The sequence below is a fragment of the Entamoeba nuttalli genome, assembly GCF_000257125.1.
Source record: "Entamoeba nuttalli P19 unplaced genomic scaffold asmbl_4042, whole genome shotgun sequence".
Classification (NCBI taxonomy): domain Eukaryota; phylum Evosea; order Mastigamoebida; family Endamoebidae; genus Entamoeba; species Entamoeba nuttalli.
The window spans coordinates 20,353-32,906 of record NW_008576516.1 but is presented as its reverse complement, the minus strand read 5'-3'; the positions used below and the strand labels follow the sequence as shown (position 1 = coordinate 32,906).

General features: G+C 26.5%; 8 protein-coding genes across 8 annotated transcripts in view; 6 read left to right on the top strand and 2 right to left on the bottom strand.

The window, feature by feature from the left end:
• The window catches only part of ENU1_090620 (hypothetical protein), a gene marked incomplete at both ends in the record, with an annotated part of 456 nt that extends 328 nt beyond the window's left edge, over nucleotides 1-128 (top strand). The window contains one exon of the mRNA XM_008859013.1: nucleotides 1-128. This exon is cut by the window's left edge and continues 328 nt beyond it. Coding sequence (XP_008857235.1) covers nucleotides 1-128 — 128 coding nt within the window.
• Nucleotides 129-336: 208 nt separating this feature from the next.
• ENU1_090610 (EF-hand calcium-binding domain containing protein) lies at nucleotides 337-1,281 on the top strand (the record flags this gene model as incomplete). Its single annotated transcript, XM_008859012.1, has 1 exon — nucleotides 337-1,281. One exon carries the CDS (start codon nucleotides 337-339, stop codon nucleotides 1,279-1,281), a length of 945 nt encoding a protein of 314 aa, XP_008857234.1.
• Nucleotides 1,282-1,316: 35 nt separating this feature from the next.
• Nucleotides 1,317-2,675, bottom strand: ENU1_090600 (hypothetical protein; the record flags this gene model as incomplete). Its single annotated transcript, XM_008859011.1, has 1 exon — nucleotides 1,317-2,675. The coding sequence occupies one exon, from the start codon at nucleotides 2,673-2,675 to the stop codon at nucleotides 1,317-1,319; it is 1,359 nt and encodes a 452-aa protein (XP_008857233.1).
• A 584-nt stretch (nucleotides 2,676-3,259) lies between these two features.
• Nucleotides 3,260-6,760, top strand: ENU1_090590 (phospholipid-transporting P-type ATPase, putative; the record flags this gene model as incomplete). The annotated part of the gene is made up of 1 exon (XM_008859010.1): nucleotides 3,260-6,760. The coding sequence occupies one exon, from the start codon at nucleotides 3,260-3,262 to the stop codon at nucleotides 6,758-6,760; it is 3,501 nt and encodes a 1,166-aa protein (XP_008857232.1).
• A 653-nt stretch (nucleotides 6,761-7,413) lies between these two features.
• On the top strand, nucleotides 7,414-8,031 carry ENU1_090580 (hypothetical protein; the record flags this gene model as incomplete). Its single annotated transcript, XM_008859009.1, has 1 exon — nucleotides 7,414-8,031. The coding sequence occupies one exon, from the start codon at nucleotides 7,414-7,416 to the stop codon at nucleotides 8,029-8,031; it is 618 nt and encodes a 205-aa protein (XP_008857231.1).
• A 96-nt stretch (nucleotides 8,032-8,127) lies between these two features.
• Nucleotides 8,128-9,909, bottom strand: ENU1_090570 (WD domain, G-beta repeat-containing protein; the record flags this gene model as incomplete). The annotated part of the gene is made up of 1 exon (XM_008859008.1): nucleotides 8,128-9,909. One exon carries the CDS (start codon nucleotides 9,907-9,909, stop codon nucleotides 8,128-8,130), a length of 1,782 nt encoding a protein of 593 aa, XP_008857230.1.
• A 567-nt stretch (nucleotides 9,910-10,476) lies between these two features.
• ENU1_090560 (hypothetical protein) lies at nucleotides 10,477-10,842 on the top strand (the record flags this gene model as incomplete). The annotated part of the gene is made up of 1 exon (XM_008859007.1): nucleotides 10,477-10,842. The coding sequence occupies one exon, from the start codon at nucleotides 10,477-10,479 to the stop codon at nucleotides 10,840-10,842; it is 366 nt and encodes a 121-aa protein (XP_008857229.1).
• Nucleotides 10,843-11,084: 242 nt separating this feature from the next.
• On the top strand, nucleotides 11,085-11,603 carry ENU1_090550 (hypothetical protein; the record flags this gene model as incomplete). The annotated part of the gene is made up of 1 exon (XM_008859006.1): nucleotides 11,085-11,603. The coding sequence occupies one exon, from the start codon at nucleotides 11,085-11,087 to the stop codon at nucleotides 11,601-11,603; it is 519 nt and encodes a 172-aa protein (XP_008857228.1).
• Between the last annotated feature and the right edge of the window lie 951 nt (nucleotides 11,604-12,554).

The following is a 12,554-nucleotide window of genomic DNA, read 5'->3' as shown; positions in this document are numbered from 1 at the left end:
ACTTCATGCTAAAAGAGTCACTATTATGCCAAAAGATATGCAACTTGCAAGAAGAATTAGAGGTGAAAGACAATAAGCTTTGTGTTATTTTTAATTGTTGGAAAAGAGGGTTTTTTGAATTGGTTTAAGAGAAACTATTTTATTATAGTAAAAGTACAACTTATTGGGAGTGTCAAGAGTAACGAAAAGTCTAATACAAGTAAATTTTTGTATTTCTTTAGAAGAGTTTTAAAAATAGTGAATAACAAAAATTCAATAAAAACGAATATTAAACAAAAGGAAAAATGAATAGTTTAATTAAAAAAAAAGATTCCTCATTTGAACTAGTTAATTTAAATGAACTTTTTATTTGCGAATAAGCTTGCTTTTTATATTGTTGATAAAACTCATTCAGGAAGAGTCAGTTGTGATGAAGTAATGAACGTTATGATTCCATTAGTTGGTTCTACTGATCCTACGACTATAGACTGTATGAGATTCTTTTTTTCTTTATGTGATGTAGATAATGATAATGCACTAAATCAAAAAGAATTTGAACATTTCATGTGGTGTTATAATAAGTGCTGTGAGCCTAAATTTGTTAAAATTAAAGCTGACTTAGTTATTGTATTATTTGTAGAAATATTTAGAGCTATTGACAGTGATATGAATGGGACTGTATCTTGTAGTGAAATAGCTCATACGTTATCTAAATTAGAAGAGTCGAATGTTACAATGTTTGGATATAAAGATATGTTTGAAGATATTAGAGACTATGCTATTACTAAAGGTCCTCAAACGGAATTAACTGAATTTGAGTTTTTATGTGTTGCTATAAAACCTGAAATTCTCTTCCTTCATCTTGAAGCGAAGTATAATGTCTTATTTAAAAAACTTGATAATTGCCAATTTGGATATATTAACGCAAAGGATCTTGTTTCTCACATTGCTCGATTTATGTTTCCAAGAGGCTGTGAAACAAAAAATGCTCTTGACCTTGTTATCAGTATTATAACATCAACTACTCAATCTGAAAAAATAAGAATTAAACAATTTGGATTTCTTATTGAGTTATTAAAAGATGTTAGTCGTTCAGCAACATACTTTACTAATCCAATGTTATATGAAGCATTGTTCAGGCTTATTGATAATAATTCAAATGGAGAGTTAGATGGAGAAGAGTTAGTATTATTAATTGAGACAATCAAATTATCTTCAAAGAAGAAAGAAATTGTTATGAAAGCCATTAAAGCGAAGTCAACAATTACCTATTCCCAATTCATTGATATTATGCAGAATTAATATAACTATGATAACAAAAAGTAGCTTTATTTAAATTATTTTTGATTAAACAATGCAATTTTGTCTCTTACACTCATATTTGATAATCTTCTTGGTTGTGTTTGTTGGTATTGAGTATAGCTAGGGAGTGATTTTGGTGTTGAAATGAATGAAGGTTTTTTTGAATTTTGAATTTTTACTTCTGTTTTTCTTGGAGAAGATTCATTGTCAAGTGGTTGTTCGAATTTTTTTATTTTGTCTCTGAGAGATATCTTTGGTGTTATTATTATGTTCTCATCTTTTGAAACAATGTTTGTTGGAATGAATTTTTCAGAAGAAATTTGTTCGTCTGTTTCAGTTTGTATTTTTTCATTTTTTTGATGTTCTTTATTAATTGCATCATTTATTTTTGATTCTAATGAAAGTCTTTGTTTATTTAATTCTTCCATAACTGATTGTAGTTCATTATCTTTTGTAACAAGTTCTTCTTTTAATTGTAAAATTTCTTCTTGTTCTTTATTTATATTTTCTTTTAATATATTTATATATTGTTCTTTTTCTTGTATTTCTAAATGCATTTCTTCAATCAAAACTTGTAATGTAGTATTATTTTGTTCTTCTTCAATTTTTTCATTTAATTTTGTTTCTAAATCTCCTATTTTCATATCTTTTAATTCAATTTCTCTTAATTTTGTTTCTAATTCAATTTCTTTTTCTATTAATTCATTTTCTTTTTTATCAAGAATTAATGAACTTTCTTTGAATTTTTCATTAAATTCATTTATTTGTTTTTCATATAAATTACATTGTTTCTCTAACTCTTCAATTCTTGTCTTTAAATTTTTAATGGTGAAGTTATTTATATTATTATCTGATTGAGATTCTAATTTTTCTTCTTTATTTTGTATTTGGTTCTTTAATTTTACTATTTCTATTTCTTTTTCTTCAATAGTTCTTTGTAATTGAGAAACTTGATTATTAAGTGACTCAATGGTATTCATTTTAAACATTTCACTTTCTCTTGTCTTAAATTCTTTTTGATTTCCTTCTTCATCAAAACAGTAGCTTTGATATTGTTCAAGTATTTCTTCTTGTTCTTGCAATTTTTGATCCATATCATAATTATGATTCAAAGCAATATCAATTTCTTCTTCCAATTCTTTTATCTTTTGTTCTTTCTCTTCAATAATTTCTTCATATTGACTTCTATCTTTTTCAATTTCAGTAATATGGTCTTTCAAATTAATACTAAATTCTTCATGAAATACTTTATAAACACATGATAATTGACTTGCTTTTAAACTTGTTTCTTCCATGTGTGTTTGTATATAATACCCACACCCTTCATCTTCATTATTTTGTTTAATTGCAATTAGCATTAATTCAAATTCATTTGGAAGTAATTTAGGAGCCATTTCTTTAATTTTTTGAATTAGTCTATCATTGCAGTGTTGAAAAATTGTTTTTAAGTGAATTAGATTAGTTTCATTAATACTATATTTTTGTTGAATTAAATCTCTTACATCTTCATTGCTCGTTTTTGTTAAACAATAAAATTCTCCAGATGCCTTAGAAGTTACTTTGATTACTTGCAATAATAATTTTAACAATGCTAAATTCTGTTGCCTTAATTCTCTATCCATAACTCCTTCCTTTTTTTAGTTCAACCGTTACATTTATGAAACAATATGGTTTTTCAAAAATGTAAAAGCTCATTAAAATTGTTTTATATATCATAAATATATTGGTTTATAAAAACTAAGTGTGGATAAAAAATAAAAAAAGAAAACAAAAATAATGAAACCAAAAATAATAAATAATTACTTTTAATAAAGGAAAAACGTCATTACCTTTTCGTTTTAAAAACCTTAAAATGGTGAATGAAAAGAAAAAAGAAAAGATGATAATTCTCACAAGACTAATCACAAAAATTAAAAAAGTAGCAAAGTTCAAGCAAAAGGAATGAGCTATTATCACTTCATCTTGAAATATACATACTATGGGATTTATATCAAAGACGTTCTTTAAAATATTCCCTTGTTTAAAGCCAAAGGATGTTAGAAAAATTCCATTACCATTAATTTATATATATGATGACAAAAAGAATAAAAAATTCCCTGGAAATAAGGTATCAACAACAAAATATTCAATTATTTCTTTTCTTCCTCTTTTCTTGTACAATCAATTCAAACATGTGACTAATATTTATTTTTTACTTGTTGCTATTATTTCACTTATACCTCAAATTAGTGCTACCAATCCAATTACTAATGTCCTTCCTCTTGTTTTTGTTTTGTGTGTATCAGGTATTAAAGAAATAATTGAAGATATTAGGAGGTGGATTGCTGATCGTGGATTTAATAACGCTAAATATACTAGAGTTAATGTGTCTGATGGTAACCTTATAAATATTACTTCAGCTGAAGTAAGAACTGGGTATGTTCTTGAATTAAAAACAAATGACAGAATTCCAGCTGATTGTATTCCATTGAGTTCATCAAACGACGATGGTATTGTTTTTGTCCAAACAGCTGCTTTAGATGGTGAAACTAACCTAAAAGAGGTTTTTGTTCCAAAAGACTTAAATAATATTGACACCTTAAAAATGGTAGGTACAATGCATTGTAATCCACCAAATGAATATTTTAATCAATATAATGCAACAATTAGCATTCAAGATGAAAATGGGTCAACAAAAGATATTCCTGTCTCTGCTGCTAATCTATTAATTGGTGGAGCAGTAATTAAAGATACAGAGAAATGCACTGCCCTAGTTTGTCATTGTGGAAAACATTCTAAATTAGCATTGAACCAACCATCATTAAGAACTAAGTTTGCACATACTGATGCAAGAATGAATCAATTTGTATTTGGGATTTTTTGTTTTAAAATAGTTATTGTCATTGTTGCTACTATTGCTGGGTCTTTATTCCTTATACGTACTGGAAGAGATTCATGGTATTTAGATATGGAAGACATCAGTGTTGGAAAAAATGCTGTTCAAACATTCTTTAGATATTTTGGATTATTGTCTTACTTAATTCCAATTTCATGTGCTGTTTCTCTTGAAGTTGCTAAATTCATTCAAACAATGTTAATGGAATGTGACACTGATTTTAATATTTATAGTATTGATGAAGATGGACAACTTGTTACAGAAAAAATGGCTGCAAAAACATCTATACTAAATGATGAATTAGCACTTGTTGAATATGTCCTATCTGATAAAACTGGTACATTAACTGAGAATTCAATGGTATTTAAAATGGCATCTGTTGATGGAGAAGTTATTGAAGGGAAAAAGTTAGAAGAAAATTTCAAATTGTATTGGAATATTGACAAAGAGAAAAATGGAATGGAAGTTATGGATAAAAGAAATGAAGACATCAATTATGTTAGTGATACAAAAGTTACTATGAAAGAAGGAGTTGATGAAGTAAAGGCTCAAGCCATTAAAGATTACTTACTTGCTCTTGCTATTTGCAATGAGGCAAGGCCTAAGAAAGAAGGAGATAAAATAAATTATCAATCTCAGTCACCAGATGAAGTTGCATTGTGCCAACAAGCTGTTGATAGTAATGTTTTATTCTTCAAAAGAACACAAACTATGCTCTATGTATCACTCTTTGGTGAAATATTAGAATTTAAGATTTTGGCAATTTTTTCATTTAACTCAGACAGAAAAAGACAAAGTGTTATTGTTCAAACTCATGAAGGTCAAATTGTTATGTACACTAAAGGTGCTGATTCAATTATTGCCGCTAGGATGATACATGAAGATAATTTTGAAGCAACAAATAAACAATTACAAGACTTCAGTGTTGTTGGTTTAAGAACATTATTAGTTACAAAAAAAGAAATAAGCCAAGAACAATATAATGAATGGAGAAAAAGATATGATGAAGCTGACAGTAGTGTTGCAGGTCATGATGAAAATGTTGCTTTAGTTCAAGATGAAATGGAAGTTGATTTGAAATTAATTGGAGCAACTGCTATTGAAGACAAATTACAAGATGGTGTTCCAGAAACAATTGAATTCCTTATTAGAGGAGGAATTAAAGTATGGATGATTACAGGAGATAAAGTTGAAACTGCAATTAATATTGGATTGTCATGTAATTTGTTAACCAAAGAAACTTTTGTTTGTAAATTAAGAAATGCTCCTGATGAAATTGAAAATAAAGAAGAATTTACTACTAAAAAGTTAGTTGAAATGGATGAAGAAATAGACAAAGAAATTGAAAGATGTAAATCAGAAGGTAAAGCATATAATATTGGGTGTGTATTTGAAGCTGGTGCTTTACAAGTTGTTATGGCCCATGCAAAAGATTTATTTAGACAAGTCATTTTGAAAGCTTCTGTTGTTATTTGTAGTAGAGTTACACCAAAACAAAAAGCTATGATTGCCAGAACTGTCAAAGAAGCAACTAAAAAAGTTGTCTTAACAATTGGAGATGGTGCAAATGACGTTGCAATGATTAATGAAGGAGATATTGGAGTTGGGCTATTTGGTAAAGAAGGAACTCAAGCAGCAAGAGCATCTGATTATGCATTAAGAAAATTCAGGCATGTAGCAAAATTGATTATGTTTCATGGGAGAAATTCTCTTTTAAGAAATGTCACATTAATTAAGATGTGTTTCTACAAAAATGCATCATTCTTTTTAATATTGTTTTGGTATTCATTCTTTAATGGACAGAGTGGAATGTCAATGTATGATGATTATACAATGACTTTCTTCAATATTTTCATTACATCATTACCACCAGTTTTTATTGCTTGTTTAGATAAAGACCTTTCTTATCAAGTTATTAAAGATAATCCAGAAGTTCATCGTGGTATTTTAAGAGGAAGCAGAATGAGTTTAGCTAGTTTCCTTGATTGGTTAGGACAAGGAATATGGCAATCTCTATTATTAACTTTCGTATTTCATTTTATGTTAGCTGATGTAGATGTTTATAGTTCAAATGGAAAAACAGGTGGATGGGCAGTTGTATCAATGTATTTAACCTTTAGTGGATTTTTTATGGTATTTTTCACATTATGTACTCAAGTAAAAACATGGAACTTATGGACATTAGCATCATTTATAATATCATTAGTCTTATTCTTTATTTTTATGTTATTAATTGTTTATTGTCCAGGTATTTCTATTAGGGACCTGTCATATGATGTTTTTAGTATTGTATTTAGACAACCATATTTTTATCTTGTAACGTTGTTTACGGTGATAGTAGGAATAGTTCCAAATATGTTACGACTGTTTTGTTTAAGATTCTTAGTTCCAGGATATTATATGGTTCTTCAGGAAATTTATAGTGATAGAAAGTTTGAAGACTATGGAAAGAAACGTAAAATTGTTATTGAAGGAACTGAAGAAGCACATGCCTATTATCATGAGTTATGTCTTTCTCAACCATTATTTAATAAATTACCAAAAGAACAAAGAGAGATGAATGAAATAACAAGTGAAGTAGATGCTAATGATTATGATGCTTAAAAATTCTTAAAAGTTTTCTTTTTTATTCATTTTTATTTTTTTTAAATAAATCATTTTAATTACTTTTGTTTTTATAGAAATCTGAATTTATTTAAAAATGTAGAAAAAGAAACAACAAATTTAGTGTTGAGAGTTTTAATGCAACTTTACTCATTATTCGTTTATTCTTTTTTATTCTAGAAAAATATTTGGCAGTTGTTGTTAATGGTGCAAACCATTTTAAAAAGAAAAAGTTCGAATTTCAAACTTGAATTGAAACGAATTAAAAAGAACTGATCGTATTTTTGATAATTAAAAATAGAATAGACATGAGAAAATACAGGGTTTTTGATATAAGATTACTTTTATAGTTAAATTAAGAAAACAGAAGTTAATACAATTTTCTATTTTATAAAAATTACTAACGATTAAAATTCGAAGTGTACCAGTGACAGTAAGAGAGAAATAAAAATTAGTAATAAGAAATTTCTTAATGTTTATCATTTTTCAAATTATTTTTGTCGTTTCCAGTTGGAAGATTCTACAAAAACAACCAATAGTTTTTATTTATAATAAAACCAAATTTTTTTCTTTAACAAACCAATAATTTGAGAGAATATTTCTGGAAATATATAAAAGGTTTTCAAAACTGAAAATTTGCAAGCGAATTTAACATGTCTTCTTGTAACGAACAGCTTTCTCTTTCTACAATTAATCCTAGGGCTAAAAGAATAGAAAGTGAACATGCATTAAAAAATGACATTTGCTATCAACAAGCCTTTTTAATACTTTTATTAAATCAATACCTTGCAATTACGCTAAAGAAACAAAGTAAAAAATGTACAATAACTTCTCCAACACCGTTAGTTGATTCATTAATAATTGATCATTCTGTGATCAATTTAAGAGAATTCACTAAAAAACAATGTGAGTTAATTAGTGGAAAAGAATATTTATCAAATAAAACAGTTCAAAGAAGATTTTCAAAGAATAAACAATATTTTGTACAAAATTTCTTGATAGATTGTCTTAGAGAATTTAATTATCAATTTGATTCAAAATATTCCAAACCAACATCAAAAACATTACGACTGGAGAGAATCAGAAAAGTTTTCTTCAATTCAAAATACATTTGTTCTCAAAATGAAATTCAAAGTATTGGTAAAGAAGTTAATTCATATTTAGCTAGTCTTCTACAAAAGGAAAAGTCTGTTACGATAGAAAAAAATGACGTTATTTTGGCTCAATACAAACAATTTACCGAAAAAAATGTTCTCAACAATCAAATGTAACTTTAGTAATTAAATATTTTCTAAGTCATTTTCTTTATTTATTAATTTTAAATAAGTTGAAATTAACCAAAAAAATTTTTATTTTAAATTTATTTTTTAGTGTGAATAGGAATTTATTATATCACATTCATAAAGCCCCTTTATTTTAAAATCTTGTTCTTCAAATGGAATAGTGTAAACACGATATGGATCAAATGGGTGAGGTCTCAAACTTAATAACCCATCACAGTATTCTATTTCAGATGGATCAAAGAAACATTCTGTAGTTACTCGTCCTGTTACTGCATCACAAACAAACAAAGAAGTTTGTTTAGTCGAAGCAATAATAACAGAGTCATTTTCACTATTAAAGTATGCCCTCGTATAATTATCATCTTCTAGTAATTTTTGTAATTTCATATTTAATCCTCGAACTTCCTCTCCTTTTCTCAAATCAAATCGTACTACATAATTATCTTTACCTGCTGCAACAACTGCTGTGTCATTAGAATTTATGCCAACACTATTAAATGGAGAAACTCCCTTCATTACTTGTATTGGGCTATTCATTTTTGTTCTGAGATCCCATGCTTTTATTGTTTTATCATGACTACTTGTAACTAGTAAATTAGGATCAACTGAACCAAATCGAGCAACATTGACTGCACCTTGATGTATTGAATCAAATTTATGTTTAATATTAAAAGTATTTGTATCAAATATTGTAACACCACACCCATTACCAGTAGTTACCATTGACTCATCATTTGAATTAATGTGAAGTGAAAGTAATATTTCAATAGTTTGTAATTGTCTACAAGTTGTATCACTTGTATTTACTAAGAACAAATTTCCTTCATTATTACCAATAACAACTTTAGATTGGTTTTGGGTTGTTCTAAACCAACCAATTCCATAAATTGGTTTCCTTATAACAGAAGTAATTGTTTTAATTGGAAAATGTTCATTATAGATATAGACTTCTCCATTAAGAGAACCAACAACAAGTTCTCCAGTTACTGGAGAAAAGTCTAATTGTCTCGGTTTATTAATTCCTTCAATTTTATTCCATTTATTACAACAATGTAATTCTGTATCAAATCTTGTTATTTGTATTCCTTTCTGTCTTTTTTCATTAAATTCAATAACTGGTGTTTCCTTATAAGAAGAGTATTGTTTTATACGTACAGAATTTTTATCTAATTTTTGTCCATTGATAGTTTCAAGTTTTGGTAATGAAGCAATAATAAAACTAAATAATGGATTATCACATTCCTCAACACCTTGTATTTCATTAGTCATTTCATCTATTTGATTCATTAATTGTTGAATAAGAATTGCTATCCTTTCTCCCATAATACCTTGCAATGACTCATCTTCTAAATTACTCACCTGATCAAATTGTTGTTGTAATTCTTCAATTTTTTCTTCATTTGACTCTCTCCATGGAGCAAATCTCTCCATATTTAAACTTGTTAAATTTTTGAGTTGTGTGACTGCTTTGAATATTGGAACAAATGACCTAAAATCAATATCTTTCAGTGAAAAATGAAGAAGATTTGGTGGTAATTCTCCAATGCTTGACAATGGATTTTTATCTAAAGTTAATGATGTTAACTTTGTCATTTGAGGTGCAGAGAATGAATATATATCGTTATCAGTTAAGTCAAGATTAATTAATTGTAAGGAAGTAAGACACCCAATACCAGTTAATCCCACTGAAGTTATAGTTAGTCCTGTTAATTGTGTGAGAGTAGTAAATTCATTTCGAGGCAATCCTCTATAACAGAAAAAATTATCGTGTATTTCTAACTGAAATGGACTTTCTTGATTGATGATTTGATTAACTTTTTCTTGAAAACTAGGATTTAGAACTCTACTTATAAACCCTTTTGACATAACTTTCTTTGAATATAAACGATTTTGAGTTAGACTCTTTTTATTTTTCTTTTTTTATTGTGTTTTTAAAAACATTTTTCGATTGAGTTTTGACAATTATTGAAGTTAGTAATATTTCAAAAACCAAATCTTACTATTTTTTCTATGTCAATTGTTCTATTCAATTAAATATATTACCATTAATTTCTTAATAACTCTATTAAAATTAATTTGAATGAATTTGATTAATTAGTCTTCAGATGATAAATAAAGATTGAAATAGAAAAATAAAATTAGTGTTTGTTAAGGAAAAAAGATAATAATGAAAAAAAAAAGATTAAAGCTAATAAATATTTTTTTGTATAGTGCGTTAATTTCAAAAAAAAGTTTTATAAACAAAAATCTAAATATAGAAAAAGTTATTAAACTTGATTTTAATTAAACTAAACTAAAAAATGAAAGTGTTTTTAGTTGAATTGCTTGAATAAAATGAACGAAAACACCGAAATTAAACCAATAGACTCAACTCCTCCAAAAGAATTTAGAAAACATGTAAGAAGAATTGCTATAATACCTTCATTATCTCTAATGGATATACAACATTTTGATAATACATCAAAGAAGAACTCTTTTTCTTTACCAGAACTTCCTTCTCAAGTAAAGTCAGTAAATGAATTACAAAATGAAGACATAAAACAAAAAGAAGAAAATGATGTGTCAAATCATAAATATGGAAGAAGTTCTGATACTTCTCAATACTCAAAAAGGAATATTATTAAACCTTCAAAAATTTATATAGAACCTGTTAAAAGAAGTATTGATGATATTTCAAAAGATATTGAAAATAAATTAAAATTAACTGATTCCCAACAGTTAATTCCTGAATTGTGTTTATCTCCACGTGTTATTCGCATTGGAGTACATTCAAAAAGAGCTGTTTCAAATGGATTGTGATTTTATTATTTTGAGAAAAATGTTATTCAATTATTTGTGTTTTTTAGTTATTTATAATTAATAATACTTTTATGAGTTTTAAAAATTAAACATGAGATTATTTACTATATATACGATACTTTATTACCCCCATGAAAAATTAATTTCGTTTCATTAAAAATTCCGGTTTTTGTTTCATTCTTCATTATTAAAATCATAAAAACTGAAAACTAAAGATCTTCTCATTCAATTCCTTTATATTTATGAGCACTCTTATCACCCCACCTTCTCCCCGTTGGAACCCCTATGAAAGAACAGCTAAAACAGTAAGCCCAGAAGAAAGAAGTTTATTTTGTTATTGTCCTAATGTTGTTGCCTTTCCGCTAGCTTCAGTCTCTCCTAGATCTACTTCAAGTGATAGTCCAACCACTGAGTCTAAAGGACAAAGTAAATTAACAAATGAAAAAAGTATTTCTGAATCATTCATTTCTCATACAACCAGTGAGACATCTACCCCAAGAAAAGGTTTTATAGGGAGAAACCGAGCAAAGTCTGGATTAGTTAAAACTGTTCCTATTGAAGAACATAAAGAATCACATTCTTGTTGCCATTCTATTGAAGAATCTAAACTTTCAGTACCAAGTCATTTGACATCTTTATTATCTAATACATCAATTTCTATTGAAACAACTGATGTTTCATTAAGAGAAAATACAAAAGAACAACAACCATCAAATATAGTCTCTAAAAAAGTTGTTCCATCTATTTCTATACAGAATTAAATTTACTTGTGGATAGACATCACATTATAGAATTTATAAAGTATTACTTTTTTATTTTCTTTTCTTGTTTTAATTATTCTATTCCTAATTTATTCAAAACAATTATTGTTTTAGAACAATTCTATGAAATATATTATTTTTTGATTTATTCATCTCAGGATAATGAATTTATTAGTATAAATTAAATACATCTTATAAAGAAACTACAGTAAATAAATAATATATTACTAATATTTTATGGGTTTTTTTAGTATTTCTAATATGATATTGGATTATACAAAAGTATAACTTTAAGACTATACTAAGTCTCTAATATAATACTTTTAAGATCATCTATAAAAAGTTAGATTAATAATACAACGTGTAGGTTTATTTTATCCTATAGAATTAGATTAGTGGCAGTGTTACCAAGTAACAATCACAATAATATTTTTTCATGTTAAAGATAAAAATAGATGGATTTGCTACATAAAATACTGAAATGATAGAAAAAGAATGTTTCAAGAAGGGGATTGTGTTATTAGAATATAATTAATACTCATAATGTCTAAAAATAAAATTATATTTTTATTTAATTACTGATATTTTTGAAAAGATTATACTAAAGATAAAAATGAAATATTTTGTCAATAGAAATGTCTATGAAAAATTAATAAAACATTTTTGAATCAAATCAAACTACAGTCAGAAATTAATGTTATTATTACTTTTTTGATAGTTCACAAGTTATCATACTTCTTTTCTATTTTAATAAATAGAAAAGATTCTCATAAATGATTCTAAATATTTCATATGATTATTCTCAACAACACAACTCTAATTTAGTCATTCTTTTAAATAATCAGTAAATAATAGCTCTTTAACAAAATTATTAAAATAACAATGAATGAAAACGTAGTATTTATACATTAAATGAACTATAATAAACTTATATATTAATTTTTCAAAAAA